This window comes from Gopherus evgoodei, chromosome 22 (assembly GCF_007399415.2).
Source record: "Gopherus evgoodei ecotype Sinaloan lineage chromosome 22, rGopEvg1_v1.p, whole genome shotgun sequence".
Taxonomy (NCBI): Eukaryota; Metazoa; Chordata; order Testudines; family Testudinidae; genus Gopherus; species Gopherus evgoodei.
In genome coordinates, this window is record NC_044343.1 from 6,768,324 (window position 1) to 6,794,698 (window position 26,375).

The following is a 26,375-nucleotide window of genomic DNA, read 5'->3' on the forward strand; positions in this document are numbered from 1 at the left end:
TGTATGCTGACTGCGCATGCGGGTTACTGCGGCCCTGAAGCGGCTCGGGCGCATGCGCCAGGTCCAGAGTCGTTTCACGCGGCCAAGGCTATGGCGCATGCGCGCAGCCCTTATGCCCTATAGTTTCTCCCTAGTGCGCCTGCGCTACAGGCCCTGTGCGTGTCTCTCTCTCTCTCTGGCGGCTTCGTCACCACCATTTTGTCCTAGGATTGCGGCTCTTGCTTGCCCGCGTGAGAGCCGGAGCAGCAGCGGCGTCATGGCGGAGAGTCAGTCAGCGGCCGGGCCAGGGGAGGGTGCGCCCCTGGGCGGGGCGGCTCCCCCAGGCTCGGAGCCCGAGACCCGGCGGCTGAGCGAGCTGCGGGTGATCGACCTGAGGGCCGAGCTCAAGCGCCGCAACCTGGACAGCGGCGGCAACAAGAGCGTCCTGATGGAGCGGCTCAGGAAGGTGAGGGAGACAGCGGGGGGAGGGGCGCTGAGGCGCGCTTTCCCGGGCTTGGGGGAGACACTGCTGAGAAAATGGCGCCAAGTGGAGAGCGAGAGGCGTCACGTGATTCCACCGGGCCCGGCGTGAGCTCTTCCTGCAGCGCCCCGGAGCGTTCGGTGCGGATCACGTGTTCTCCCCTCCCCCCCAGGCCTTGTGGTCTCGAGCCCCGCCCCATGACAGCGGGGGAGCCGCCACCCGCAGACCCTCCCTTTTGTGCACATGGCCCCTGCTGGCTCGGGCCTCTGGGCCCGTGTCTGAGTCTCTGCCCGCAGTCAGGGGACGTGTGTGCAGCGTTTATTGCAGACCTTGAATACCACGAGGCCGGACGGTGGGAGCAGAGTGGGCGACACGTGGCTGGGAGTGTTGTGGCAACACTGACCAAAGCCATCCATGGCTGCTGTTCTCCACTGCCTTGAAACGGAGACCCTGTCATTCATCTGATCACGTGGGGGCAATGGGAGGGATGGGTGAGTAGGGAGATAGGGGTGCGTTCTAGGAAGCACTGGCACACATTTTGCCCTTTCACTGGTGCCTGGGATTTTTGGTGTTTCACTGTCATTTAGTCCTACTTGTATTGCATACAAGGTTCCAGTGACAGCATTTTTCTCTCTGGTGATAATACCCAAGACCAACAGTGCTCTGTAAATAAACAATGGCTTGATATCTGTTTCTAATAGGCTATTGAGGATGAAGGGGGAAATCCTGATGAAATTCCGGTGGTGTCAGAGATAACTATCAAGAAAACACCAAAGAGGAGCAGCAAAGGTACAGGGGAATTGAGAGAGGATTTTTTTTCTTTGATCTTGCACCTACAAAACAGAATCTAGCTTCCCTTCCTTTTCTTTCCCTGCTTTCCCTCTGAAAAGTATTTGTGTCTTAATTTTGGCAGTGTGTGAATTTATGGTGCTGAATTTGTGATTAATAGTATTTGGTTGAGTCAGGTATAGCACAAACAGGAGCACTGTAAGATAAAATGTACGGTTTAGGCCAGGGCAGATAATCTTACCATCAACATCTTGTGTTACTTACTCTCTTCCATACTTATGTGAATGAGTTTCAGTCAGTCCGGTATGATACCAAGTCCATCATTAGTGAATTGTACATTTTGTTCAGTATTAATCACAGGGCCATGCATAACTTGAGAATACTCCCAAACAAAGTTTATTGGATCACTAATGAACGTTTCCTGAAAGACCAGCTTAGAAAGGATTGACTTCTACTGCCAAGTCAGTGAAAATTTATCATGATGTTGTGTCTTTGCAGAAGCTAGTTTGGCATTTTGTGAGGAGGTTGCTAGCCCTGTCAGGTGGTGGACAAATGGGGAACAGGGTGAAACAACCAAATTAATTTACGTTTATGACCATATTCAGAATTTGAGACAAAGCCTCTAGAGGTGAAAGGTTAGGACGTTACCTTATTTCAGCATGTAACCAAAATGTTAAAATTAAAATGCGTTACTCATTTGATATGATAAATTTAATCTATATATATAAGCTCCCACAACTTAGTCTGCAGCAGAATGTTAATATATTCTTTTCATGTATTTTTCACGTTCCTGTTAGTACATGGAGATGGCAACCAGCTGCATGACAAATATAAAATAGCTGTTTGTGTGATGGAAGGTGAAATCTCAAAAGGAGTTTCTAAAGATTTTACAACAAATCGCACATTGAAGACTCAAACACAAACTTTTCAATATAAAATAAAGTGATTCCAGGTGAAACTTAATTCAGTATATTCTGTTCTGCAAAGCAGAAGGGGAAGTCATTTAATAGGTTTGCTACATGTGAAGACCATAAATGTAGTACTTGAAGTTAAAGTTTCATACCCCAGGTTTAGAATTCCTTATAGTTTTAAAACCTCTAGAGTTTATAACAGTGATGCATTTGCATTGCTGTAGTTAAAGGGCTGTCACGGTTACCTTTAATTTCCTATTTACCTGGAAAGCTTGCTTCAGATGTCAGATTTCAGAGTGGTAGCCGTGTTAGTCAGTATCAGCAAAAGGAAGGAGGAGTACTTGTGGCATCCTAGAGATAAACAAATTTATGTAGGCATAAGCTTCAGATGGTATTTATAATTTCAGAATACCAGATTTCACTTAAAACAAAAACAAGCCATTAGATTTCTAATGGTCAGAAGTCATTTTATGCTGTGTATGAAAGAAATTTCTCTACTTCTGAAATTAGGGATAGGTGTTACTGCAACATAAATATTCTAAAGATAGAATCTGTTTTAGTACTAGGATTGTGTACAACAGGGATTTTAATAAGGTCTAACCTCTATTTAAATGCCTAATATAAAATTGCTAAAAGCTTTGAAGTGCGTTAGATATGGAGAAGTTGTTTGTGATGCACAAATACTCACCTAACAATACTATGCCTGTTAGTCACTCTTAACATTGAGAGGATTAAATTCACTTGTAAATTATTTTGGCTAATTTTTCCCTTCCCAGGAAATACCTAAAACATGATTGCAGCATTTCAGCATGTTAATAGAATGAAAGTGTTCAAGCTGAGATGTTTCTCATTGTAGAAGGGCTATTTCTAAAACCTCTCTCCCTTTCTTGTTCTACTGTACTTGTATTCTTTGAGGAAAATACACTTGTAAATGTGTGAGAAATTGTCTGTTTTCATGTGTTCCCTGTTGATCTGTGTTAGAACTGAAGTATGTTGTTTCAGTAATGAGTGTTACTTTTAATGTTATGGAACAAGTTGCTGAATGAATTCCTGAAGTAGTAAGACTTTTAGGCAGATCATTATAATAAACTTTTGAAAAGAGAAAATTAATAGTCTTTAAGATACTTAAACACTACAGTCATGCATAGTCAGCCTAAGGGTACTTTTAGCTTAGTCTTGTCAACTTACGTTTTGTTGAACATTCAGAACTTTTATTGTAGCTTACAAAAAGAAATGTGATGTTCAGTGTTATAGGACTGTTGAAAGTAAGGGAAAGTGTGTTTCTTTTCTGTAAAAAACTAGTTTTAATACCTATTTTAGGAAGAAACATCTAAAAAATAGCAGTGTATGAATTCATCATTCTAATAAACATAATATTACTAGGGCGTAGACTAGAAGAAGAGGGAGTTGAAGATAATGGACTGGAGGAGGATTCTGGAGATGGGCAGGTATGTGAAACCACATTTGAGGTGAAAAAGAATAGTGCTGCATTCAAGTCACAATGACTATTATATATACTTTTTTTCTTTTTACAGGAGGATATTGAAGCAAGTTTGGATAACTTGCAGGATATTGACATGATGGATATTAGTGTGTTAGATGAAGCTGAAATAGATAATGGCAGTGCTGTAGATTGCGGAGAGGATTACAGTGCTGATAATATTCTTGACTCACTGTCTGATAGTAAAGAAAATGCTGATGCAGAAATGAAAGAACTTCCAGATCAGCCTACAGAATATGCTGTAGGTAACTTGGAGGCATCTCCACAGTTTTCAGAAATTAAAGAAGAATCAAGAGAAATACCAGTAGTGATGGTATGGATCTCTTACATGTGTGGAATCAGAATTTTTTTTTTTTTTCAAATTAAGTAGTGCACCATTATCTAAACAATAGCAGAAATAATTCGGGGATCTAAATTTTTATGGCCATTGATTTTTTTCTGTTTGTGGAAATAACATTCTTGATTTTAAAACATTTACTGTAGTTTTTGTTTGCATGCATCATATTGCTACCCACGGTAGTAGTAGTAGTCTAGAAAGCATAATTTTTGTTAAATCTTTGAATTCTCTATTTTGCCTTCAGTTTACATTCCCATTTTCTCTTTTTTTCCCTTTGTTCTGGAGGGCAGTGAGGGATCCAAATGCTTTAGTTGATTGATTTCATAATTGCATAGTATGTTGCTTCTGGACTGATTCAATGTATTTCAAATTTCTTGTAAGCTTTGGGGCTCCCATTCTGACATTTGGAATATTTTCATGCTTGCTTTTTGCGCTTATCATCTGGTAATACACTGCCATTCCAGCTTTGTCCATTAATGGTTGACGATAATCTCTCTCATGAGTCTACAACTTAAAACTCACTTTAAACATACAGTTGGGCAATGAAAGACAGTTGTTATTGCCCAGCCTCAGATAGGGAGTACAGATATTACCTCTGACATGCATTGTCTCCAGCCTGGGTTATGGGAATGCAGGGAGCTGCTTTTGGTTCACTTTAGAAACAGCAGGCATAACTAAGAAAGTAGTTAAATAATTCAGATTTGATTATATTGTTATGGTAAAATTAATGAAGTCTGAGATTTTCCAAGCAGTATTTAAATCAACTTGTTGTTTAGAAGTTTGACTTTCTTGCTTTGTTTTGTAGCTGTGATTGAAAGGCAAATAAAAATGCCATATAGAATTTTCTGTTAACATTGAAAGTGAAAGTTTATTTTTTTTTAAAAGCTCAGACTTTTAAAGTAGGCAAGTGGAGCCTGGAGACAGAGCTCATTGCCTGTCTTCCTTTTTTTTTTTTAAATGCAGTCATCTGTAACCATTTTTCACCTTTGTTGCTCTGTAGAATGCTAGCAAATATTTGCTTAATAGCCATTATCTGGAAAAAATCAGATAAAATATTTTGCCAACCTCAAAATTTCTCATTCAGGTTTCATTATCGATAAAGCTGTCATGAATCTTCTGTATAGAGTGACATATTTTTCCTATTTATTCTTCTAGGCAGAAAGTGAGGACGCTGGAAACAGTTTAGAGGTTTCTTCTGATTTAACTGTAGTGAAGGTAAATTCTTTTTTTAATCTTAAATTTAATGTCAATAATGACACATGCTGTATAAAGAGCTTAGTTTTTGGCGGGAAAATACAAACACCTAATTCTTATATTCAGAAAACTTAGAATTTGTTTTTGTGATTCACTGTTATCATTTTATGCATAGTAACAAAATTATGTACCTTTCCCTATGTTGAATTTGTCTGGTGATTGGAAGAATTGAGCCTTTTTTAATGCTTTGTTCCAAATAATTTACTGTCAAAATATAACTCGTATACTTGGCTATATTTCATATACCATCAGACTTTTGTATACACTCATTTTTATACTGTTCATTGTTACCATAATTGAGTGTGATATAAATTAACTGAAACGTAGGGCCTGGTTTTCAGAAGTCTGGAGGATTCTCAGCTCCCGTTGACTTCAACAGGAGTTGTAGGTGACTTGTACTTCGGCAAATCAAATTTGTTGTAGTTACATAGTGTTGGGAAAATGGTATCTTTCACATAGGCACATGTATTTATAAAGCTATTGTCTGCTGATTTGTTTGCCTGTATTTTAAAAGTGCTGGAGTGAACAGTACAGTGTACACTTCAGCTGACTAATAGACCTGTTGTGATTTTTTTTCCATCGTTTATATGATGGACGTGGCCATAGCCCTGTAATATGCTTTGAATGCCTACAAAAACACTTAGTGTATGTGTCTGATTCCAAGTAGTCTTAGTTTTTTGTATTTATATTTCATCTGTGGAAATTATAACGTACTTACCTTAAAATCTTACTCTAAAAATGATTGTTTTAAGGAATTTGTTTTAAAATCTAACCTTTTCAAGGTTTGTAAGAGTTGTTAAAACTTACAGTAATTTTCCCCCCATATTCTCTTTTGTAAATAATTTTAGCCAAGCTCAGCATCTTTACATAGGATAGCGTTTTGTAATATATGTATTTTTTCCTTATAGGAAATTGAAGAACTGCCTTTGAAGCCAGGTACTGTTTTGGGGGGAAGAAAATAAAAAGTTAAGCTATGAAATGGTTTCACTCTTGCACCAAATTTCTCTTGTACCCTTATTCATTTTATTTAACTGCATTACTATAGTGTGCATTATTCTAATGGTGCACAGTCCAGATCATTCAAGGATCATAGAGATTGGAAATCCAGTCATATCACCAGATCTGTAACAGTGTCATCTCTGTTATTTGAGAAATACATTCAGTGTGATAAAGTGGTTGCTTTAAAACCTCTTTAAGTAAATATGTTCATTAACCTAACCTTAAAACTTGAAGGTTCTGCATGCAAAACAGATCTTGTGATATCACACAGCACATTAACGCTGTAATTTTGAGTGGAGGAGTGCAGGTAGTGTAATACGATAGTAGGGAACTAAAATTAAAGAGTGCCTGGATTTCAGAAGAACGAAGACAGAGTTTCTTCATGGAAATTTCATACAGATACTGTTCGCTTTTCTGGACTGCAAACATATTCATGCACCATCAGAAGATGTTCCGGTTTTCATGTTGGACTGTTCTGCTAAAAGAATTTCACAGGAATTTGGGAATTGCACTGTCAAAGAATTGATGCAGTCAGTTAAGCATCTTGGACTTTGGAAGCTAACTTAGGAAGAACTAGAACTCAACTTGAAGAAGACTGTCAAGGACGAGACAGAAGGTTTTGTGTTTAAGTTTATTGGGCATTTTTCTTCCATGTAGCTTTCAAGCTTTAATATAATAGTTTGCTAGACTGCAGATAGTTTAGAACTTTTAATATTTGTGTACATTAGGGTTTTCCAATCTCTGTGTAGCTTAGAACTTCTCTTGGTGTTAGTGTGGCAGCCATGCCAGTTCCACATTTGTGATTGCTTTATTTCCCTGGTGATTAAATCTTGTGCCATTCTATTCCTGTTAAATCCGTAGAAAATGAGAAAATACTCGAGATTTTGGGGGAAACTTGTAAATCTGAACCACTTAAAGAAGACATTTCCGAAGTGGAGCAGCCATATGCACAAGAAGCAAGTAACGCCGTGGCAGGCAGAAAGCTAGCAGAGGAAGAGGACACGCTTGCTGCCAGTCAGTCGGAGGAAGATGCTTTAGATTTGGACAGCAAGTCAGCACAAGATCTTTCAAGGAAGGAAGCAAAGCATTTAGTTGTAGCAAAAGGGGAGACAAGTGAACAGACAATAGATGAAGAGAAAATGGACTCTGAATCTTTAGTAATAAGTGATCAGAGTAGCAAACCATCACAAGGTCTGGAAGCCTCTAGTGGGGAAACAGCGGATAAAGATGCAGGTCTTGAAACCAAAGATAGTAAAGAAGATGCCAAGAAAACAGAAGACAAAGCTAATTCTGAAGAATCATCTGCTACTAAAGAGTCCTCTACCAATGAGGGCGGTGATCAGAAAAAGAGGTTTGTTTTTTCTCAGTTTTAGACCAGATGCTATCTTTTTCATTGGTCATTAAGTGATGCAAATAAGCTGTTTTCTTCAATTGGCCAGCAAGACTGATGAAATTGTAGTCTATTCCTAAAGAATCTTTTATTTCTTCTTGTGCAATTTTTAACTGATGGTTTGATTTCCTTCCTTTCCTCAACCTTCAAAGGTTGTTTTCTTAAATTCTTCCTAATTTTTATCTTCTGGCAAACAGAATTAATTGTCTGTTTAAACATCTGACTTCCCACATACCAGATTTGAAAAAGTTTGCAAAGGTGTCTTTTATTTCACAACTAATTTTCTGGTAGGTATTGAATTCTAGCACACATAATTAAGAGTTATTTTCACTTTTTCCTGATTGAATAACACTGCTTTTTGTCTTTAGCTCTGTTGAGGATGCAGACACAAAGACAGTATCAAAAGATGAGAAAGGTATGTTGTAAGATTAAGACTGATTTGGAAAACTGTTATAATACTAAATCTTCTTCTTCTACATCCATCAAAGATCCAAGGGAGTAATTGAGAACACATTTCAATTGCATTGTTTAGCCATGATTCTGCAAACACTTAGGCATATACTTAATTTTACTACAGTGCAATCCCAATGAAGTCAATGGGACAACTTGCAGTAGTAAAATTAAGTGCAGGTGTGTTTATAGGACGGGGGTGCATCTTTGAAAATATAATCTTGGCAGTAAAAAGTTGCTTCCTACTTTTAATATAGGTTCTGATAATTTCTAATCAATATTGTCAATGCAATGAATCCTTGAGCTTTATGATAATTGAGGTTAGCTTTAGTGCATGGCATACATTGATTCCATTTAAAGTTACTAACATAAGGTGGTATGTTTCATGGTACTATCCATTTTGATTTAATGTAATTCTATATAAAAACTTCTTGCTTATTGATTAAAACAAAGGCAGGTTTTCAGAAATGTTATCTAATACTTCATGATAAGATTTATAACCTTTGTGGCACTCTTCAAAGGTGTTCAAGTCTCCAACAATATTCTGCATTGTCTAGTAGAATCAGGCTTTCAGTAGATGAACATTTCTTATACTTACATTATTCTGCATGTCGTAAAAACATAAGAATGGCCATACTGGGTCAGACCAAAGGTCCATCTAGCCCAGTATCCTGTCTTTCGACAGTGGCCAATGCCAGGTGCCCCAGAGGGGATGAACAGAACAAGTAATCAAGTGATCCAACCTCTGTCACCCATTCCCAGTTTCTGGCAAACAGAGGTGAGGGGCCTTGATATTAACCATATCATAACAATAGTTATGTCAAAAGAAATAGTATGTTTGAAACTTCATATATTTAAAAGTGCTCAATATATTTAACATCAAAATGGTCTGTAACTGAAGGAAATGGAGTTTCTAGGACAGTTGTTTTTCACTGCGACATTTTTCTGATACAATAGTGATTTATTTTTGAATTAGGTCGTACAAGTAGCAGTTCTGGTAGAAATTTGTGGGTTAGTGGACTTTCCTCCTCTACCAGAGCTACAGACTTGAAGAACCTTTTCAGCAAATATGGAAAGGTATGTATTTTTTTTTATACGGTGCTTTTAAATTAAATGCAATTTTTTAAAATTAAACAACTTATTAAAATTAAATGGTAACTTAAAATCTTGCTATTGTTTACGTAATAATGAGCATCATGTTGAAATAAATTCTGTCTTCTGCCTACTTGTGTAAAACTTTAAGAGGAAAATGAGAGTGAACTGGCTGTATGGCTGAACAGGCTAAGCTGGATAGCACATAGAATTGTCAGTTACTGAGGGTCAGATTTCCAAAGTCAGAGGCAAAGGGAGCGGGGCTCTTGGCTGCCTTTTATACCTTTGAAAATCTCCCCCGAGAGGACAGTCCTCTATCAAAACGTTCTCAGAAATATCCGGTAAAGTAATGCAATGGTTGCCCAGATTGACCCCTCTGCAGAGGATGTTCATGAGAGGTGGCATGCTGGTTAGAATACAGAAGTGGCAGAGCCGGGGGTCTGTCACCTTCCACATCATAGTCAATGCTTCACTACCTGGTTATCTCCCTGAAATCTAATGCTGTCTCAAACAGTATTGGCTTAGGTGGTGATCCTTCCATAGTTGCTACTATGAAAAACCCAGTCAGTGACAGCATGGTTCCTCCTGGAGCTTTTTAGTGTCAGCAAGGAAATGGAATCTGGAACAGCTGGTAGCCACTTCTTCCCCCTCTGCTCAAATGGCTTTTCCCATTTCTAGAAAAAAATTCACCGGGATGCTCTGGAAGGTCAGCTGGTGGACTTCTTGGATCCACTGCTACGTGAGAGGCAGTCGGAGGATATGTCTACACTGCTATAGTGCTTCAGTGTAGACACCTACTACAGCAACAGGAGAGATTCTCTGGTTGCTGTAGTTAATCCACTTTCCTGAGACACAGTAGCTAGGTCAAGGAAGAATTCTTCCTTGGATCTAGCATGGTCTGTGCTGGAAGTTAGATTGCCTTAAGTATATCACTCAGAGGTATGAATTTTTCATGCCCCTGAGCAACATAGTTGGTTGACCTAACTTTTCAGTTTAGACCCAACCCCAAGTCATTGAGGTTTTTCTGATTCAATCATTCCTTATGTCATTTATCTCTTCAGAAAAGGTCAATTTTGAGTTGTTGAACATGCTTATAAATGTTCCAGTGAAAGTCATACTACTGCAGATGTATTTTGAGATATACGTAAATGGTGCATTGTGTTACGGGATTAAATAAATAAATTAGTTATGTTCATGTGGAGATTTATGCCTTTAATTCTTTATATAATTTAAGTGAAATATATTAACCATGTCGTATTAATGGTGATGTTAATAAGGCAATGCACTGATATTGGTCAGTGCTGCAGAGAGGATGTTCATTTTGCAGTTATCATGTCACACTACATAAACCAAATTAGTGTTTTTGTGCAACCTACTATAGTAGCACTATTTTAAGTTTTTTATATTAATTTTGATACTGTCGGGATGGAAACTCCAGCATAAGGTTGCTTATTTCAGGAGTACTAGAATATGCTCTAGAATTTTAAACTCTGGTCTTTTCAGTAATGTTGGCACTGCCATTGGCATCAAGGGAAACACTGTTAGTATTTATACTTCACTATGATAAGTACAGTACTTCTCAGCACAACATTTTTAGAATACTAATTGCCAAATTGGATACACCTCTGTTCCAAAATGTAACCCTGATGCCATTATCAAAATCTGGACAACTGAAGTCAGGTGGTTTCTTAGAAGTGTTGTAAGCTCTTTGGGGCAGGGACTGTCTTTTCTGTTCTGTTTGTACAGCACGTGGCACTTTGGGGTCCTAGCCCATGTGTGGGCCTTCTAGAATTTATGATAATACAAATAATAAATAATGAAAATGGTGTTCCAATGTTCCTGGTACAAAACCAATGTTCCTGGTACACGTGGCATAGCTGCCATTTTATTCTGTATACCAAGTATGTTGTATCAATTAAGTGATAAATGGTGGATTCTCTGTAACTTGAAGTCTTTAAATCATGATTTTGAGGACTTCTATAACTCAGCCAGCGGTTTGGGGTCTATTACTAGAGTGGGTAGCTGAGGGTCTGTGGCCTGCAGTGGGCAGGAGGTCAGACTAGATGATCATGATGATCCCTTCTGACCTTAAAATCCGAGTCAGTCTATGAGACTGTATGGTTGAAGGTGTTGCAAAAACAATAATAAAAAAATACCATTTCTTAAAGGTGGTTGGTGCAAAAGTGGTGACTAATGCTCGCAGTCCTGGGGCTCGCTGTTACGGTTTTGTTACAATGTCAACATCTGAGGAAGCCACCAAATGTATTGGTCACCTCCACAGAACAGAGTTACATGGGAAAATGATCTCTGTAGAAAAAGTAAGTGGTAATTTTCCAAGATGTATACCATAATGAAAATATAAGAGTGCATGCATTAATGACCTCAGACTTGTAATTGATTATATTTTTGACAAATGCTATTCCAGGCAAAAAATGAACCAGCCGGGAAAAAACCTTCAGACAAAAAAGAAAGTGAAGCGAGGAAGGAAAGAGACAGGCACCATTCCACAGATTCCAAGTCTGAAAAGTAAAGTTGGTTTAAAAAACAAACTGTGAAATGTAACTGTGAAAGACAAATAGTTTAACAGAATTTAGTTTTATTGATATTACTGTTTATAGAGTACCCAAACGTGTTTTGTTGTTTCATGCTGCGCCTGAAGTATGGATTGATATCAAGAAAGAATAAGCATTTTTATTGCATTGCACATCTTGCTTCATGGATCCTGTATTTGACCTTTAGAGTCCAGGAAATGGAACTATCAAGAGGTTATAACCTATAGTCGGTTTCTTTCTTTGAAAGATCATAGATACCCCTTTATGCAAACTTGTGTACCTGCTTCAGTTCAGTACTCTACATTTGCTTTCACGGCATCAGAGCTGTCTTGTTACCCTGGTACACACATTTCTGACTTAGTTATACAGTTGGCTTTTAGTGATACAATTAAAAGTTAACTTGTGTGCATCAAGTCAGTCTTATAAGATCCATGTCTGATACCTCTTTAAAGTCAGAAAAGGTCTCATGTCTAATCTACATTGGCAAAGGTTTGCTGGTGTAACTGGAGTGTCAAATCCCCCTAGTATAGATGCATATTTTATCAGAAATGTGCTTTTGCCAGTATAGCTTATACCAGTTCCTCAAATGAAATAAGTTATTCTTGCAAAGGTACTCTTGCTGGTACAACTATGTCAGCACTAGGGCTTTTGCCCAAATAAAAATGTCATAAAAATGACGCCACTAACTGACACTATTATATTAGAAGAAGTTTCTAGTGTACACCTGGCCTTGCTTAGATTGCAGTTCATTCATCTGTTTCCAAATCCTAGATCTGCTTTCTCTTTTAAAGTGGTGCAAACTTTACTTCAATGTCTTAGGCCTTCAGAGCGCGTCATGTCAGATTGTTGATCCCTGTAATGAACGTTCCCTTTCTTAGGCCTGACCAGCCTTGATAAATCTTGTGCTACTTGAATGTGACAGTTCAGTACCACTTGCAGTAACTAACATCTGGAGCTATGTTCAATATCACAATGATTGTTTCCTTTTGGAATTATTCGTGCCCTTCAAAGAGAGAAATAGTGTCTTCTGGAATGCTGGTATGCTAAATGTGTCAGACAAATAAAGTGACCAAGAATCCTCAGTGGTAGTAAAGCGCTGCACAGTGTGACTTTTCCTTCCATATTAGCTTAATCTAGTTATTTGTAGCTTGGGACCTGGTCATATTGTTTTGGGCCCTATATTGGTATCTCCTGATCCAGTTCATTTTTATGTAAACCAGCATAGACACCATGGTCGTCATGATTGTTTCATATATCTTGTCCTCATAAATGAAGTATTAAAGGGCCTTCCTGTAGTCTTAATGGAACTGGGTCAGCTCTCTAAATTTTCAAATCTTTCTGTTACTTGGGAAGCTTCATTGAAAGACTTATTTCAGTTTCTAAAAGGGCTGCTGGAATGGGTCATGAGATGTCTGCTAATATTTATTTTCCTGGGGGCATGATTGCCTCTACTGCTTATTTGAGGGGCATTCCATTTCACGGTATTCTTAGGGCTTGTCTACATTGGCACTTTACAGCGCTGCACCCTTCTCGAGCGCTGCACCCTTCTCGAGCGCTGCAAGTTTCAGCACTGTAATGTGCCAGTGTAGACAGTGTGCCAGCGATGGCAGCCGTTCCCCTCGTGGAGGCGGGGTTTTTTTATAGCGCTGGAAGAGCTCTCCCCCAGTGCTATGTCACGACTACGCAGCCACATTAAAGCGCTCCTGCAGCCAGCACCTTAACATTGCTAGTGAAGACATGCCCTTAGATGCTACACTCTATATTTAATTTACTTGCCAGACTCCTGATTACTGATTTGACTTATACTTGAACTGTTCCTTATGGCAGAACATATTTGCAAAAGCTTTTATCTTACTCTGGTTCACTCTGTATGGATGTCTGTTTTTAAATGGGAAAGTGAGCTATATATGAAGATTCATTATGGATTGAATTATTAACAATTTGGAAAACTTAATATTCAAAAGGATCACCTATTCTTTCTAATTTCTTTGGATCTTTTTAGTTTTCGTATTCAGTCAACTAAATTAAGGAAAATATGTGCAACTATATGTTGCATTCAGGATTTGGCAAATTGGAAGAGCTTATGAAATTTCAGGTTTTGGATGTCTTTTGTGGTTCATGCAGAAATCCAAAAGAAGTGGATTTATATAGATTTGTGTTCCTATGTATTGTGCTGTTAAAGCTCAATTTATTTATAGGTCAGTCAGTATTAAAAAGGATGAGAAGACAGATAAAAAAGATGATACTAAGAAAACAGAGAGAGATGGAAAAGATGAAAAAGAAGGAAAAGAGAAAGATGAACAGAAAACTACGTCCTCCAGTCGCTCTAGGACTAGCAAATCAGGTAATGTAAGCTGCTTTCTAAATACAGAACTATATTACAGACATGGTTCATATGGACAACTAAGTGACAAAAGATTGACTTTCCAGACATACAGATAGATTAGATTGTCTTGCCGTATCCAGTGAAATCTGTGAGGAAAGTGATAAAACACAGAGAATTCTTTTGAAAAGTTTTCATAATATTCAATACCCTGTCTTTTAAAAAGGAGTACAAATAGGGAACTGTTTGAGAACTGTTGATTCTTTGGAATTTAGACTTGTAATCTAAATATTTTTGGCAATTTAGTGTTTTTCAGAATACTTGAAATTTGATGACATTGTAGATAAATGCATTTAGTTTTTTTCAAGGATTTTTCTGTTCTGAACAAAGTATGTTTTTACATTGCAAAAAAACCTCACGTAATATAAAATACATTTTAATTATGAAGGCCCAGCTAATTTAAATAAGTCTTTATTATTCTACTTAAGTTGTTGCAATTTAGAATATTTATTATATTCAGCTACAGATGGTATTCCAACAAGTTTAAGATAAATGGTTGACTTTAATTCATACAGCATTATGCTGTTTCTCTTTCAGACTCAACAGAGCAGCAGCTATTTGATTTAGGGCATAATGGGTTTAGATTTATAAAACTGCAAAATTTGTGGAAAGAATAAAAATGTATGATTTTTGCATACTTTTTTTATCATCTGTGAAACTCTTGCTTCTGATTATAAGCAGGAAGCAAATTTAGTCTAAAGCTTTGCAGATATGTATATAGTCTGGTGCAGTTCATGGTCTGTCTTTTGAATGAGAAACATTTTAAGTTGCAAAAGTGGACTTGAATTCACTATTTTGAATTTTTCTTTGTACTCTTCAAATAACATCAGAAGTCTTACTGTAATTTCCCATTTTTTTTTGTTTCCCAAGGTTTGCAAAGGCATGCATTCTGAATTACTAATTTTACTAATACTCCATTTTCTTTGATATAAATCTCATATTCAGGCTAAAAAAATTTAACCTCCAGCATGTCACTTAAAAAAAACAAAACTAAACACAAAAACATAGTTCTGCTGTTGTAATATTTATAAAAAACATCTAAGGTATATTAGATTGTTCTTGCTACAGTTTGTTATATTCGTTATACAATCTTTGGGTTTTTTGGTTCATTTTAGGAAGTCGAGGAATTGAAAGGACAGTAATAATGGATAAATCCAAAGGCGAACCAGTTATTAGTGTGAAAACTGCTACCACATCAAAAGAGAGAGTAAGTACAATTTCAATAGAAAAGTTATCTCTGAAAATAGATTTAAGCCAACTTTCCCTGTACCTCTGCAGAGTATTTGACTTGCATTTTGAAAATTGTGCTTGTTCTTTGTAAATAAGGGGATTTGGCTAGTAATATGACACTATATTGGTAAATGATTATGCCCTGTCTATACTACAGCTTTCTTCACTGCTACTTTAGGCAGAGTTGCACATATTTAATGGAACAAAGCCATTAAGATCTCATGGTGCCCCAGATGTGTAGTGTGGGGAGCAGTGGGTGTCACTGCACCTTTAAAGTGGTGTGGTTTGTGTTGTACCAGAGACAAAACTAGCTGGCAGACTCACTCTTCAAAAGTTGTAGCCAAATTATTGTTGCTTCCTACGGCTCTCTTCCTTCTAGTTCACCTGCAAAGTGCCTACAATTATTTGCCTCTCTGGTAAGGAAGGGGGGATGATAGTGGTCGTATTTGTGGGCATTTATCTTATCTGGTCTCTGGAAATGTAATCCAAACACTTTTTTATTCTGGTTCATGTATTACTTTTATTAAATGCAGAATACTAAGAGCCAGGATCGCAAGTCAGAGAGCAAGGAGAAACAAGATATTTTATCATTTGATAAAATCAAAGAACAGCGAGAGCGTGAGCGACAGAGGCAGAGAGAACGAGAAATCAGAGAAACGGAGAGACGCCGGTGAGCTTAGTGTCATCACTACCCTGAGCATCGGGAGCCCCCCACGCCCAGACTTGCACCTCACTGAGCTCCAACCAGCTGCACCGTGACCCCCTACCCCACCAAGCCCTACTCCCCCAGCACCCAGATCCTCCGCTGAGCCCCTCACACCCAGACCACCTTCACGCTGACCCATAACCACCTTCACCTGGAGTCCCCAGCGGAGTCCCTTTGCCCCTGCACCCAGAACCCCCCCCAAGGAACTCCTATGCATCCAGATCCCCCGAGCGCTTGGACCCCCCACTATGCTTCTTGTACAATGATCCCTCCCCCTGTGGCTGAAGAGCGATTGAGCCAGGATGTGGAGGAAGGGTTCATTACATGGGGAGCTGCTCCCCCTGTCCATCCAGTCCCCGTATATCCAGACTCCCCCCCCCCGCACCCAGAACCCCCATCCCACCAAGCCTCACCTTCTGCAGCCAGACTCTCTTCCCCCCCACCCCCCTTCCAGTGCAGAGCTTCCTGCAGCTGGGGGAGGTTTCTGGGGGTTGATCTGCCTGAACTGATGCACCCATGCTGCCAGGGAGGGGTGAGTGAGCACTGGTGCAGTTTCTCTTTGCTTCCCCACAGAAACCATTTTTCTGCAGGAAGCAAAGAGAATCTGCAGGGGGCATGTTTCTGCACATACACAAAATTTCTCCAGGAGTAAAATATGATGTCACTAAAACCTGACTGAACTATTAATTCAAATAATTCAGATTTGGCTCCTTGTTCTCATCACAAATTGTGTGCAGAAACGATGACTTTTTATGGGTTTGTGATTTATAGTAGTTTAGTGTACACTTTAACAAATTTATTTAGGCATAGTGGGTTCTATATTGTGCATTCAATATTTAGAATGCAGTGAACTGTCCCTAATGCACCAACATGAATCATTTGGTGTAATAGAGAGAAATTAAATGTATTCCTTCCTTGCTAATAGGGCAAAACTGGAATGTTTTTATGACTTTTTACCCTTTACTGCTATGCAAGGGACGAATTTTCAGAGAACATGTTACAGGATCATTTATCCTGCTTGGAAAAATATTTGCATTTACGTAGTAGCAAGAGATCATTACTCTGTGATAGCAGCAAAGTGTCCTGTGGCATCTTATAGACTAACAGACGTATTGGAGCATATGAGCTTTCGTGGGTGAATACCCACTTTACTGTTCTGTTGACACAGCCTGTTATGAAAATGACAATTTCTTATTGGAGCTATCTGTCACCTCATGCATAGTTACATTCAACTTTAAAGTTTAGTCTCCCATATCTTCGTCCATTGTTCTGGGTTTATATTTTTCTAGTGTTATTTTTTGCATGAGCTTTAATAGATTCGGAGGTAAATCTTTTGAATAGAAGCAGAAACTTTATTTGTTATTCAGTTAGGCATTTTCAAATTTTGCATTAAGCTTTGCTAAAATACCTTTGTTTTGACTTTGATTGTATTGAACTGTCACCATGAAGGACGAGTAAAGTTATTCTCTCCCTTCAATCGGGAAGTTGTATTCCTGCTGGCTTCTCTTCCAGAAGAATGTAAAGAGGAACATAGAACTCTTCGCGTTATGGGAAAGCATTTTCAAAACCGCTCCCTGGGAAAGGGGTGTTATCTCTACTAAATTCTTGCCTCTCGGCTCGTGTATATTGTTACTTTTTAAAAAACTATTTTAAGTGGCTGTGATGTTTGTTTAGTAGAAAATAACAAAGTCAGCTGGGTTGTGGGAGAAGATCTAGGAAGCCTTAAAAAGATGTCACTTGAAGGTGTAGGGTACTCTTCAAAACCAACAAACTGCTACTTTCCCTTTTCAGAGAACGAGAATGGCGAGAGCGAGAGCAGCGTATTCAAGCCATTCATGAACGGGATGAAAGACAGAGGCTTCAGAGAGAGCGCGACAGACTTGAATTTCAAAGGCAGCGGCTTGACAGAGAGCGTTTGGAGAGGGAGAGGCTGGAGAGGGAGAGGATGCATATCGAGCAAGAAAGGAGGAAGGAACAGGATCGGATACAGCGAGAAAGAGAAGAGTTGCGTCGTCAGCAAGAACAACTGCGCTATGAGCAAGAACGGCGATCGGCGATTAGAAGACCTTACGACACTGATGCAAGGTAAGTGATTGCGGTGAGATTCCAAATTGTAGAGTGTGTTTATAGCAGGAAGTTTAAGGTTGTAATCAGTGATTTTTTTTTATGCAATTAGTAAGAACTCTTCTTAGAACAGCTGCTAAACTTCTGAGCCCCACCACTGTTTCCAGCTTGGTTTGTTTATTTTATTCTAGTTAATTTGATGTTTTTAAATAAGCACAATCGGCAAAACACACAGATGTGTATTAATAAACTCAAAAAGCAGTAAATGCACATCCAAAGTAGATTACAAAACACAGTGCAGTCAAACAGCCACAGCAAATGATGTATTTCATACTTTCCTAAGGCATCCATTACCATGGAGTGTTAAGTGCAGCTGCATGAATTAAAGTTACATCAATGATTCTTGAGGAGAAGGAATTCTTTTCTCTCCCAGCTCTTTGAAGCAGCCTTTTATCTACCCCTACCTTGACCCGTAGAATGGTGGGAGTATCTTCTTCATTGGCATTAAAGCTGCTCTTTTCTAGGGAAGGCCCTGAGCATATTGTGTTGTTAAATAATAAATACATTCACAGTAGTCTCACGGGTAAGTATTTGAATTTCAGTGGATACATGTGGCTGCCAAATCCCCCCTGAAGTGCTGCAATTTTTCCAACAGCAGGCGTCCCTGTTTCTGCTTCCCTGCTAAGGCTGCAGTTGCTCCGGGAGGTTAACAGGCTGATTCCGATCCTGGGTTGGGTGGCAATAGGTCAGTTGGATCCTGGGGAGTAGGGTGGGTGGTAGTTGGGGTAGGCGTCTCAGCCGATGGCTTTATGCAGCCTGGCCTAGTAAGGATTGGGGCCTGGCTTTCTTCATGCCCACCTCTGACCCAGACTGACTGCTGCTGCGTCCTGGCGGGTGGGTAGAGGAGGGCAATGTTCTTAATGCGTGGCAATCAGGAGCCCCATCCCATAGTGATCCCCCACAGGTCCACTGTGGAGGAGGGATAGCTCGGTGGTTTGAGCGTTGGCCTGCTAAACCCAGGGTTGTGAGTTCAGTCCTTGAGGGGGCCACTTAGGGATCTGGGGCAAAATCAGTCCAGGGGAGATACTGCAGCTCTGGCTGGTAAGGAGCTGAAAGTGTGTATGAGGAGCCCTGGGTCAGGGTGAGACAGGATCCATCCCCCATTCCACTCCCCTCTGCCAGGGCAGGATCATCTCTCCTCTTTCCTCCCTCCCCCCTCACCCCCCGCTCCAAGAGGATGATCCCATTCTGAGCTCCATGCCAGCTAGTGCTGTGGTATCTCCCCCGGACCTGCTGGGGGAGCCGTGTGGCAGGCTGAGCTGGGGCTCCTAATTGTTGTGCGTTATCAGTGCTGCCCCTTCTCACTGCCAGACCCTCCCTGCCCCCACAACACACGTGCAGCTGAGTCCCCACTACCACCTCTCACCTGTAGGAAAAATCATGGTATTGGGCTGATTTCATGATTTCTGTGTGGTCCTTGAAATCTTGATTTACATATAAGACAAGAAGCATTTCAATCACTTGTGCCTTGCCAGCTTTTCACCTTGACTGTCTGTCTGTTTCTGGGGCAAGTATTCACAATAAACTTCAGTTTACATAGCTAGCTGAGTGCCCAGTGAGTTAAATTATATTGTTAGTGTCTTTTGCAATCTTAAGATTTTAGAACATGAGTTAATACAGTAGTGTATGATGTTAATTCCAAATGCATTCTTAACCAGGTACCCTGAACAATATTAATATTTGCAGTCCAGCCGCACACAGCTTTACAAATGATGATAGTGCTCTCAAATGTGTCTTGTCTGCTAGATATCAGTTCACCTTTGCAGAGTCTGTCTGTCTGGGACAGCTGCAGGCTGATAGAGGAATATCCGAGTGAGTTGCCTGAATTTAACATGTTCTGAAAGCGGTTTCATACCTATTTTTTTTGATGATATACCTGAAATCTAGTCATCTTGGGACAAATTCAACCCTGGTTTGATTCTGGTGAAGTGCTCTGGTGAGGTAGGGGGTATTACACCAGGGGTGAATTTTGCCCTCAGTCACCCACTCTTTTTGCCCTGCTCAGTCACCTACATTCATGCAGAAATAAAAAATTGCCAATTGGAAGCTGTGCTGCAATGCACATAATACCATGTGACAGCACTCAATTATTCCTTTGACTCCTACAGAAACTAGATTCTCAAGGGAAGTTACATGAGATGCTGTAGAAATTGTTGACTTGAATCATAAAACACAGATGTCAGAAGGATTAAAGTGTCTTTCCACTCTCATTTCAACATATGCTAAGATTAAGGTGTGTGCAGTATTGATACAATTAGCTTCTTTTCTGAAATTGAAATGAGAAGTCAGTTTGGCACTTCAGGGATTTTAATTATCATATCAAAAATATAACTATTGAATGTTCAGCTTAACCCACAGGTTGCTTGAAGTGAGACTTGGTTTAGAAAGAGCAAGATGGAAAAATTATTGCTTCACATGGTATTAAATGTGCACTTCCTTACAGGCGAGATGACTCATACTGGCCAGAGGCAAAGCGAATGGCGATGGATGATAGATACCATTCTGATTTTAGCCGCCAAGATCGCTTCCATGATTTTGATCACCGGGATCGTGGCCGATACCAAGACCATTCTGTGGATAGGTTAGTGATGTGGGTTTTCCTCCTGTATTAGCTGAAATTAAGAAAAGACAAAATATTTAGTATCATATCAGCTTTACTATTTGCTTATAAAATAGTGCATAAAAATTAGGTATTAGAACTTATGCGTTCTTATGGCTGTATGCGTATCTGCTGCTTGCAAGCTTGTGTATGTTACTTATGAAAATATTGTCAGATTTTGAAAAAATGTTGTTTGCCAATGTGAAACTGAAAAGCATAGTGAACTTGTGTAAAGCGTGGAAATAAGCACCACAAGGAAAGCCACTTTCTGTACTATCGCACAAAGCGTGTGTGGAAATCTAGAACATCTAGATAACAACTGTACAGGATTAGTACTCCTGATTCCTAGCTCCTTGGCACAAGAGTAATGGAACTGCCTTTGTTTTTTTCGCTCTACAGATATTGCTGTTAAGGGTTTTGTTTTGTTTTTAAACTGCATTTGACGAAGGAATTCGTGGGAGCTGTCCCACTTTGATTATTTTCCAGCTGTTCATGTTTGTGATGTTTGTTGTGTACCCTTTCTTGGTCCCTATCCTTCCTTCCTGTCAGATCTGATACAGAGCTATCACTTCAGGTGCTTTTGACACATTTTAGTGCCCCGGTATGTGTTTGTTTTGGTAAACCATTTTCTCTAATCCTAATATTATATTTCTAATGAAATAAGTATTACCACTTCCATACTTTACAGTGTAACAAATACCAGCATTCAATGTTGATTACTTCTTGGAAACCTCAGCGTAATTTAACTGGAAGATAACAACTCCATTGTTACTGAATTGCTCTCTTTTTTGCACCCCAGGAGAGAAGTTTCAAGGGCAGTGGCAGATCGAGATGGGCAGGTAGGTTAAGTTGAAACTCTTGCTTCATAAAAATGTGCATTTAGATGGCGCCTTTCATTTGGAAGGATCCCAGGGCGCACGGGACTTAAATGCAGCCGCCACTGGTATGAAACACAACAGCTGTTTAATAAACAACTGATTTCCCAGACTGAATGTGCAATGCATAAATCAGTTGCTAACTACAGTAGTTGTCATAGATTAGGAAAAAACGCATGTCTAAATGATTGAAGTTACCATATGGATTCTCTTTTTGTGACTAGTTGATGAAAAGAAAGTGTGTTCTAGTTATTGTGTCAGATGTATTATCGGTAAATATAACGTGTAAGGTAATTATTCTGGCACTCTTTCCATGAACAGCAAAGAACCCAGTGTCTTCAATGTAGCAAAATGGTTTATAGAAAATGCAAAGGTACCAAATGTAACCATGCAACAAATATCACTTTTTTAAAAACATTGAGGTAGGGGCTGGATTGGTACTTTGGAAATTTAAGAATTCTGATGCTTTACCAAAGTGAAAGAGTTGAACTGAGACTAGTTTATGTGAAGTTATTTGAACCTGGAGGAAAGAACTGAAGCAAAGGCAAATTGTTAAAGGGATTGGAGTAAAATTGCATTCCACAGAAATATTAATTCACAGAATGAGCCTTAGAGTAGTAAGGGAACCAGTGAAGAGTATTGAAAGTTAATTGAAGGAGAAAATGTTGCTCCAAGAGCTCACACAAAGTAGACAGTCATAGAGGGGCTGTGTGGAATCTTGTAAAAAAAAAAAAAAAAAAAAATGCTCTAGTGACTTGATAGGTTGTGGCACTAGCTAAAATCTGTTGACCAGCATTTACCAATTTGAGAGTTAGATTACAGCATTCCTGTGTGTCTTTCAGCATTATCCAGATGAGCGCCATGGAGTACCAGAACGTCACTCGCGGGACTCACGGGACAATTGGGCTGCCTATGGGTCTGACAGAAGAATAAGTGAAGGGAGAACGATACCTCCACAGTCCCGGTTAGTACATGTAAATGAGGACAGTCATTCACCAGTGCCATGCTCTTTGAAACATCAGATGAACTTTCTGAAGGTTCATAGTGGGAATCAGTTTTACAAGTGTAAATCCTCTCTCTGGATAGTTTCATCAAGGGTCTGTTTTCTTCTGGACGTGCAGTGAATTTACACGTAGCTCCCCTCATAGACTCATAGACTTGTTGGAGGATTCTCTGCAGCTTCAGGTCTTCAAACCACAATTTGAGAACTTCAGTAACTCAGATATAGGTTAGGGGTTTGTTACAGGAGTGGGCGGGTGAGATTCTGTGGCCTGCATTGTGCAGGAGGTTAGACTAGATAATCATAATGGTCCCTTCTTACCTTAAAGTCTATGAACAATCTTTCTAATTCGATTGTATCCACTGTAAATGTAGGATTTGCATAGATATAGTTTGGTAAATGATTTTAATAAGTATGTATGGGGTGTTGTGTTTGGCTTCACGGTTAGCTATCGAAGTGATAATGGACACACTTAGAAGGTTTCTTTCATTTTGTTTTTGTTTTGTTTTTTAAGAGATGGACGTGACTGGGGAGATCATGGTCGAAAGTTAGAGGGGCATCAAGATCGTTCATGGCAGGGCAGTGCAGATGGAGTGATGGGACGGGATCATGAGAGATGGCCAGGTATACTTGCTGCTTAATAGTGTGATTGTGGTTTTTCTAGGCGTTACTGCTGTTGAACTTTTAGCGATAGTTAAAACTCATACTGAACTTTAAAAGCATTACCAAGCAAGCAAAATTCTGGGAAGGTGTTTCTTTAAAAAAATGCTTTATTTTTATTTAAATGCTTTCCCTTTATTGTAGGTGCTGATAGAGGCATCCCTGGTCAGTCTGGAACAGGCCATGTGATGAATCGAGGAGCAATATCAGGGTAAGAAGCTTCTGTCAAAGAGCTTTTCCTTTACTTCCTTTCCCTCTGCATGTTGTAATTGAATCAGTTGAGTAATGTTTCCATGATTTTATCTGGTGCATTTTATTTCAAGAATAAAAATCATTAAAAAAATGTAAATACTGCAAAATCACAGCAATGTTACAAATTTGCAATGAAGCTTAAAACACACATTTTATAAAGTTTGACTTTGTTCCTAGGCGTGGAGGCTTCATGCAAAGTGGAAACCAGAGCCAAATAGTGCAGGCTAGTGGAGTGCCAGGAGCATTTGCAAACCAGGACAGAGCAAACAGACCCAGTGATCCCCGCTTCACCCATCGCTACTGACATTTTAAACTTTCTCTGAATGCAAGATGGTGACAGTGGTGAATTCTGTTACCCAGGGTCACCTTGAATTTATGTAATTAAAAATCTGCCATATTGTAATTGAAAACTATGTGAACTCATTTGCTTTTTTGTAATAAATGTGTTTTTGTTCAAACACCACTTAAGTTTCTGTTAATGAAACATTCCATTTTTCATAAACAATAAAATTAGTTTACAGCTAACGTTCTTCTTTGTTTTCATGGTCTTTGGCCATTCTGTATCACAAGAGCAGTAGAAAAAAATGTGAATTTAAGAACATAAGAGCGGCCATACTGGGTCAGCCCAAAGGTCCATCTAGCCCATTATCCTGTCTTCCTTCAGTGGCCAATGCCAGGTGCCCCAGAGGGAGCGAACAGAAGAGGTAATGATCAAGTGATACATCCCCTGTCACCCATTCCCAGCTTCTGGCAATTAGAGGCTAGGGACACCTCCCTGCCCACCCTGGCTAATAGCCATTGATGGACCTGTCCTCCATGAACGTATCTAGTTCTTTTTTGAACCCTATTAAGTCATTTACTTAAATCTCCAGCAAAGTAACCATTCCTCTGAAAGCACAAGGAAATTGTGTGTGTTGTGTATATCTGAGAGAGCTATGTATTGGTACAGTACACTTACAGCTTCTTCAGGTGAAGAAAAAAATAACTCCTGCTCTTAGGGTATTTTTGTAGCACCTTTAACCACAAGCAGGCCAGGACATCTGTTTCATTTCATCTGGAAGATGGTGCACAGTGCTCTCTACCCAAAGGAGTTTGTTCCCTTGCTGACTGCCGCATTAACTACACACATGCACAGCCCCCATTGTAGTTCTTGGGAGTGGCACATATCTGTAAGGGGCATTGAGCTCTGGAGACTTCCATGGATTGAATTGCCAGCATCTGCCTCTGGGTTTTATTGGAGATCTCCAAGTCAAATATTGAGCAGGCCTACTGCTCAGCAGTGAGACCTGATGAGGTGATGCTAATAGCCAAAACTCCCGTAAACAGGCGTGTCATCGCTGAAGTCAGAGGCTGATGTATTTTTCAGGGAACTTACGTGTCTGCAGGAGGAAAAAAGCTCCAAGTGCTTACAAGTAAAAACAAAAGCTAGGATGACAGTTCACATTCTAATTTCATAAGCCGTTAGCTCTAACACGCATGTGTTATATAGCAGGTCAGAATGGATGATTATAGGCCATACTAGCCTTGAAATCTGTGAATCTTGGTATGACTGAGTCACTCCTGCAGGGATGACTGAGTTAGCAGGAGTTACGAGACTGGTCGATCAGCGTCTCCTAACACTCAGTTGCAGAGAGCAAAAAACCCCTTTTCAGTTTCTTTGAATGAAAGAGAGAAAGTGGCCAATCTTTATATCTGAACTGATTCACCTTGGTATGGGGGCCAAGTTCACTGGAAGTAGAAACGAGGAGCCATATTGGAAAGTGCAATGGATGTTGCTCTTACGTTCTTCCCAGAGAATGGCAGTCTGAATACTGGTGGATATTCAGAGAGCAAGAAAGGTACGTCTTGTGAAAGCCAGGCCCTGTTCCTACAATTTGTTCTGCACAGGTGGGCACCTGAATGCTCCTTGAAGTCAATGGGATTTTCTGAGAGTGCAAGGATCAGATTGTGCAGGGCTAGTTGCAGGATTGGGGCATATTGCTAGTTTTATAAAGACAGGTCGAATGCAAGTCCAGGTTGATGTTGAGTGTTTGAGCTGAATATTTAACCTGTAGCCTAGGGCCTTCCTGCAGTAGAAAAAATTTCCCCTCACACGTGGTGAAGGGAGAAAATGACAATTACATTTTAGCCCTTTTCCAACCTTTAAGTCATCAGAGAAGAGCTAAATGGAAAAAAGTTAACTTTTTAAAACCTGCTCAAAATCTGTTGTAGTGGTGAGTTAGATCTTGAGAATACGGGGAACAGACCAGCTGTGTCACTGCAATTTACAATCTCATAGTGGTTTCTGATGTAGCTGGGGAAAAAACTAAATTCACCCAGGCAAGCGAAAGGGCTAATCATATAATTACAGACAAAATGTTTACACTTGCAGGCTAAAGCTACATTTCTCTCACTGTTCCACTAGGTGGCTCCATTTATAAATGAAGTGCAGTGGGTTTCCAGGTGGTACTGAATGACATTTTAAAGTGGAGTTTAATAATGTGCACCCACTTCTCCACGTTTTGAAGACTCGCTTTTCACAAACAAACCCAAGTGGTGGGTGCTTTTCCTTTACTATAACTACACTGTAAAATAATTGCACTGTCTAGATCAGTGGTTCTCAAACTTTTGCATTGCTGAACCTTTCACACAGCAAGCCTCTGAGTGTGACACTCCCCCCTCATAAATTAAAAACACATTTTTTTTTTATGCCTAACACTATTATAAATGCTGGAGGAGAAGCAGTATTTAGGTGTGGAGGCTGACAGCTGGTGACCCCTCCCCCCATGTAATAACCTCACAACCCCCTGAGGGGTCAAGACCCCCAGTTTG

The 26,375-nt window shown here is 39.7% G+C and overlaps 1 protein-coding gene across 3 annotated transcripts; it reads left to right on the plus strand.

The window, feature by feature from the left end:
• The first annotated feature begins 1 nt into the window (after position 1).
• Positions 2 to 24,089, plus strand: LOC115638571 (scaffold attachment factor B1-like). 3 transcript variants are annotated; one of them, XM_030540314.1, is made up of 21 exons: positions 2 to 445; positions 1,162 to 1,249; positions 3,544 to 3,608; positions 3,696 to 3,974; positions 5,154 to 5,213; positions 6,161 to 6,188; positions 7,113 to 7,602; positions 8,010 to 8,056; positions 9,068 to 9,168; positions 11,352 to 11,501; positions 11,609 to 11,709; positions 13,934 to 14,079; positions 15,234 to 15,325; positions 15,882 to 16,018; positions 17,846 to 18,139; positions 20,622 to 20,759; positions 21,577 to 21,616; positions 22,495 to 22,616; positions 23,167 to 23,276; positions 23,457 to 23,523; positions 23,742 to 24,089. In XM_030540314.1, exons 1-21 carry the CDS (start codon positions 17 to 19, stop codon positions 23,866 to 23,868), a joined length of 3,111 nt encoding a protein of 1,036 aa, XP_030396174.1. In that variant the 5' UTR covers positions 2 to 16; the 3' UTR covers positions 23,869 to 24,089. The 3 variants fall into 3 exon arrangements, with proteins under 3 accessions (XP_030396174.1, XP_030396175.1, XP_030396176.1); XM_030540315.1 differs by having other exon boundaries at positions 3,696 to 3,902; XM_030540316.1 differs by lacking the exon at positions 3,696 to 3,974.
• The last annotated feature ends 2,286 nt before the right edge of the window (positions 24,090 to 26,375 follow it).